Source organism: Clarias gariepinus, chromosome 17, assembly GCF_024256425.1.
Source record: "Clarias gariepinus isolate MV-2021 ecotype Netherlands chromosome 17, CGAR_prim_01v2, whole genome shotgun sequence".
Lineage (NCBI taxonomy): Eukaryota > Metazoa > Chordata > Actinopteri > Siluriformes > Clariidae > Clarias > Clarias gariepinus.
The window spans coordinates 5,104,876-5,110,843 of NC_071116.1; the positions used below are offsets into that span (position 1 = coordinate 5,104,876).

Below are 5,968 nucleotides of genomic sequence, written 5' to 3' on the forward strand. Positions count from 1 at the left end.
TGAACTGACACAGAGACCATTAGCCTTTCTTTTAAGAACTGACAGAGACCACACCCACTTCCCCTCATTCGACACAGAGACCACACCCACTTCCCCTCATTCGACACAGAGACCACACCCACTTCCCCTCATTCGACACAGAGACCGCACCCACTTCCCCTCATTCGACACAGAGACCGCACCCACTTCCCCTCATTCGACACAGAGACCACACCCACTTTCCCTCATTCGACACAGAGACCACACCCCCTCTCCTTGGGGTTGACCCATATAAACCACGCCATGCCACGCCTCCTTCATTGAGACTGAATCAGTTCCAAAAAAATCCATGTACCTTAAAAACAAAAATCTAGAACCCCTTAAAACCTTTCTGTATTTTACTTTCCCTTAAAGGTTCCATGTAAAATTCCACAAGACTCACCTCAACCATCCACACGAACCCATAACTATGTTTCGAAGAATGTTTTTCTTTTTACTTTCCTGCATTAAATGAGTGTAGAGTATAAACCCTGCATAAATCCTGCTGAAGCTAACTTTATAAAATCCTATTTTGCGATTATGAAGCGCTAAGTACAGGCTTAGGATTAAGATGCAGTTCTTATCTTTATTACACTTGTATGAAAGATTAATGAGCCAGACTGAGCAGGGTCTGATGTATGATACAGTAATACCGCATGAGTAATACAGTTAGACGGAGACACTGGGCATCCTGCAGCGTATGGAGAAGCACTCGTCCTGGGAGAAAATGGTGTGCAGGTCCAGCTTAAACTTTGGCTGTTTAACTTAACCCTGACATTGGAGACTCTTTCCATCTTCACCACTGACTAACGAGGATGAATGTTAAACCAGGAAACAAGTTATGGTGTACATTTTTTTGCCAACTCATCAATGCTGATGATCAGGTGTCCACATACTTTTGGCAATATGTACAGACCTCCAGATCAAGTCATAGATGGAAAAGGGAATCGCTTGTGGGAAAAACAGCCATAAATACAGCGAAAATACGAAGCATGCTGATCTCAAAGAGTGAGACGCTGCCATAAAGGAGGCGGGACTTAGACTCTCTAGAGCGCTTGTGATTGGCTAAATGCTGAGCTAGGAAAGGTTGAGTCAACAACAACAACAACAACAACAAAATTAGTAAATATTAAGAAATAAAAATATGTGAATATAAAAATATATTTTTTAAATCGATTCAGTTATGGATTGCAGTTCTTTTGCGATTCACATATCGAGGCGTTGACACAAAAAAAAAATATTTTTTTTTTATCTAATTATTTTTACATTCATAATCGAGATAGAACAGTCGATCAGCCAAAATTGTCTGGTTTTCAGGTTTATCGTCCGTGACCGGTGATCAGCTGATCAGCCTCAGATATAACTGGTCCTGTACAGAAGAGTGCAGAAGCTCCTGAGTGGCACGACAGAAACGCATTTTTATAGTGTAACGTTATCAAAAAATCATGTTATCATGTGCATGATAAAAGCCTCCAATCTGACTTTTTCTCCAAAGTCTGAGAGAGAATTAGTCTTAAACGCGAATTAATTAGCAAGCATTAATAAAAAAAATATATATAAAAAATCGGGAGCTTTACCCGCATGCTTACTGTTGAGTTTTAAGACTTTGGAGGCAATCGAGGCGGGAAAAAGTCACCCCTTTTTTTATAATTCTGCAGATATGGTATGCTCTAAACTATCTACGGATTTTTTATTGCGAGGTTTTGTTTAGAAATAATAATAATTATGCTCGATGACAGCGACACACGCCGCTCAGTAACACATTAAACTCTGGTACTGCGCCGCGAGAACAAGAGTTATGAGGAATGGAGTACATTTAATTACTCGGTAAACTTTTTAAAAGATTTAAAACTAAAACTAAATCTGTGGAAATGTCATTTCAAATCTGGATATTTATAAAACCACGATACGGATTTACTGAATCACAATATTACTGGAATCGGCACAGAGTTATCATGAAAATATCGTATCAGGAGCTTCAATCACTGAGGAAGCAAAACTGCGACAGGTTTTTTGATATCTTAAACGGTTTAAACTTCATGCCGAAAAGTAACTAATAGGGTTACAGATTCTTGGGCACGTTCATTCGTACAACTGTAATTAACCTTTAATCTTTTCTAAGATATTTAAAATGGTAACAAAATCAGCGTAACCTATCAGGAATATCAAATCAGGATGTTTACATATCAGGAATTTTAATCAGTATCGTGATAATATAGGGCTGGGCGATTTGGCCTAAAATCAAAATCTCGATTAATTGAACATTTTAACTCGATTACGATTAATGAACGATTATTTTATTTATTTTTTTGCCCTCATAACACGTGATTGTGCTTTAAATGTTGAAACAAACTGGTGGTGTTACCTTTGGGCGTCAAAACGTGTTTTTCTACAGTATCTACAGTACATCTGACTTTTCAGTGTCATCCTTACTGAAGCCAAAATGTGTCCAAATAACGGAGACTGCATTTTTCTTTGGTACAAGCTGCTCTTGTTGCTGAGTTGTCTCAGTGTTTAAGCTCTCCATGCTTGACATGTTGGCGAAATAACGTAACGGAGCGGGGTCACATGACTCCACAGGCGGTAATGTTTTTAAAGGGAAAGTAATCGAAATAATCGACCTGGGAAAATTTAATCGATTATAGGTTCTAATTGTCGATTTCGATTACTTTTCGATTAATGATAATATCTTATCGGGAGGTAACTAGTGATTCCTGACCCTGAACACTATCGTGTCATGAGAGCATGCTATAAGACTGCTATAAGACTAACTGATTATTTCTAAATGAACTGAATAGGAGGCAGTTAATTGATTGATTGATTTATTTATTGATTGATTGATTGATTAAAGGGCAGTTTGGGGTTTGGCTCGGTTTCCTTTTCTTTCTCTCCTTCCCAGCATGAATATGGTTTCAGGAAAGCTTGGCAGGCACATGAGGAAGGATTTAAAAGTTGTGTGTGTGTGTGTGTGTGTGAGTGAGAGAGAGAGAGAATTAATAAAAAGACAGGAGATGAGTTTGTATCTCTGTAACACATCTGGATTTGCAAAAACCCCTGGGAGAATAAATAAAGTGAAAGAGAAAGCTGGACAAGCTGCATGAAGCAGTAATCAGAGAGGTGTGACTAATACAATATAAACACTAATAACACTCCAGGACATCTGTCTCTCTCTCTCTGTCTCTGTGTCTCTGTCTCTCTCTCTGTCTCTTACCTGCTCGTCGAATCTGTTAATAACGGCCTGAACCCATTCTGCAGGTTTATGAGCCGCCATGACCCGAACACCAACACCAACACCAACACGCCTCTCCTTAGACTCCCGACCCCGTAATCCTCAAACTCTGCGCTCTCGGCTGGCACGGAGACTCGGGCACGGCTCGGTTTGTTATTCTCTCCCTCTTCTCCATCTCAGAAGCAGCACTGCGCCGCCATGACACCAGCGGAACTTTGACTCCGCCTCCCTCCGATGACCGAGGACGCGCTGGTGCTACTGCGCATGCGCGGCTCTTCAATAGCGCGCGCCAGGAGACTGTTTATTCACCAAAGCTGTATGACCTCACAGAATCTAACCACTATACTCCATTATTATTATTATTATTACTATTATTATTACTATTATTATTATATAATTTTTTTTTTGTTGTTGTTGTTAGTATTGTTGTGCATATATGTGCATATATTATTATATAATAAAATGTTTATTAAGCTGAAACTCTTTATATTTCTTTGTAGCTAATGCCACCAAAATAAACATAATAAAATAAAATAATTTCAATTTTAATTTTATTTTTATTTATTTATATAGCGCTTTTAACAATGGTCATTGTCCCAAAGCAGCTTCACAAAAAAAAAATTAAAGATTTTTTTTTTTTTAGAAAAGAAAAGAAAAGAAAATATTTGGAAGTGTGTATGTGTGAGAAAAATGTGTCTAGATAATAATTAAATGAATGAATGATGAATGAAATGTCTCTGATGAGCAAGCCAAGGGTGACGGCGACAGTGGCAAGGAAAAACTCCCTGAGATGGCAATAGGAAGAAACCTTGAGAGGAACCAGACTCAACAGGGAACCCATCCTCATCTGGGTGATAACCGATAGAAATAACATCAAGTGTGTTGTGCAGGTGAAAGTTCAATATATCAGAAGTTGTGTAGATTCAGTTCAGCAGTAGGTGCAGAGGGCAGATGGGGTCAGATCACTGGAAGCACAGGAGCAGGATGTGTAGCTCCAGCCATCATAAAGCAGAATCTAGCTGGAGCAGGTCCTTCTCAAGATGCCTTAGAAACCTCGCAGGGTTGGCCTTTGTCTACTGAAGCTGGCACAATCTCCAGATGCCTCAGGATGGGTAGAAAAGTACAGAACAGATGGAGAGAATTAGCGTAGTTGCCATTCAGGATAGGTGTACTGGAGTATGAGGTTATGGGATGAGTTACGCGTATGCCAGATTAAAGAGATGCGTCTTGAGCCTACTTTTGAATTGGGAATTTTATGCCTTCTAATGATGTTTCCCAGGGGAAGCATGTAAATTGAGAACAGGAGAGGTCCTAAAACTGACCCTTGTGGGACCCCATATTTCACTGGCATTACATCAGACGGTACTCCATTTAGATCTACAAAATGGTATCGATCAGACAGGTATGATCTAAACCATTTTAATGCCTGCCCCTGAATACCTATATGATTTTGTAGGCGGTCTATGAGAATATTATGATCTATGGTGTCGAATGCAGCACTTAGATCAAGTAAGACTAGTATTGAGATGCAGCCTTCGTCTGAAGCTAAAAACAAGTCGTTTGCAATCTTAACTAGTGCAGTTTCTGTACTATGATGGGGCCTGAAACCTGACTGAAATTCTTTTAGGATGTTGTTTTCCTGCAAGAATGTGCATATTTGAGCTGATACTACTTTTTCTAATATTTTTGATATGAACGGAAGGTTTGAAATCGGTCTATAATTTGTTATTTCATTCGCGTCCAAATTAGATTTTTTAAGAAGCGGCTTAATAACTGCCAGCTTCAAAGGTTTAGGGACGTGACCTAGATATAATGAAGAATTAATAATGTTTAGAAGTGGCTCTCCAACTGTAAGCATCACTTCTTTTAAAAATCTGGTTGGTATTGGGTCTAACAGGCACGTTGTTGATTTAGCTGAGGTGATAAGTTTATACAGCTCTTCCTGTCCTATACCTGTAAAGCACTGAAGATCTAAATGTGAAGCTCTAGGCTGAACTAGATCATGAGATGCTATTAGAGGTTGAACCTCTGTTATTTTCTTCCTTATGCTATCGATTTCTTCATTAAAGAAGTCCATAAAATCTTCACTACTAAAATGTTGTGGAGTACTCTCTGCAGGCATCTTAGGTTTTGTTAGGCGAGCCACTGTACTAAATAAGAACTTGGGATTGTTTTGGTTTCTTGCTATCAGTTGGCTAAGATGTTCGGTCCTAGCGGTTTTTAGAGCCCGTCTATAGCTGCACATACTGTCTTTAAACGCAATTCGAAAAACTTCTAATTTAGTTTTTCTCCATTTTCCCTCAAGGTTACGGGTTGCTCTCTTTAGGGCGCGAGTATAACTATTGTACCAAGGAGCAAGTGTTTTATCTCTGACTTTTTTTAATCTGAAGGGAGCAACAGTGTCTAATGTACTGGTAAAAATAGTACCCATGCTGCTGGTCACTTCGTCTAGATCGTCTGCATTTAGGGGTCTAATAAGAATTTGGGACAGATCCGGTAGATTACTTGTGAATCTGTCTTTAGTAGTCGGATTCATATTTCTAACAAATCGATAACGTGGAGAGACACAGCTAATCTGTTCTACGGGTAGAGTATATATCAGGAGGTGATGATCTGTGATATCATCACTTTGAGTTAAAATCTCTATATTAGTGACATCTATACCATGAGATATAATTAAATCTATTGTATGATTACAGCGGTGAGTTGATTAATTTATAT

General features: G+C 39.0%; 1 protein-coding gene across 2 annotated transcripts in view; it reads right to left on the reverse strand.

The window, feature by feature from the left end:
- nf1b (neurofibromin 1b) overlaps positions 1-3,442 on the reverse strand; it is an 83,737-nt gene extending 80,295 nt beyond the window's left edge. For both annotated transcript variants that reach the window (XR_008365857.1, XM_053515512.1), the window contains exon 1: positions 3,230-3,442. Coding sequence is in view for 1 of the 2 variants with exons in the window: in XM_053515512.1 (XP_053371487.1) it covers positions 3,230-3,289 (60 nt within the window). In the remaining variant the exon portion in view is untranslated. The remainder of the gene's footprint in view (positions 1-3,229) is intronic.
- Positions 3,443-5,968: the final 2,526 nt, after the last annotated feature.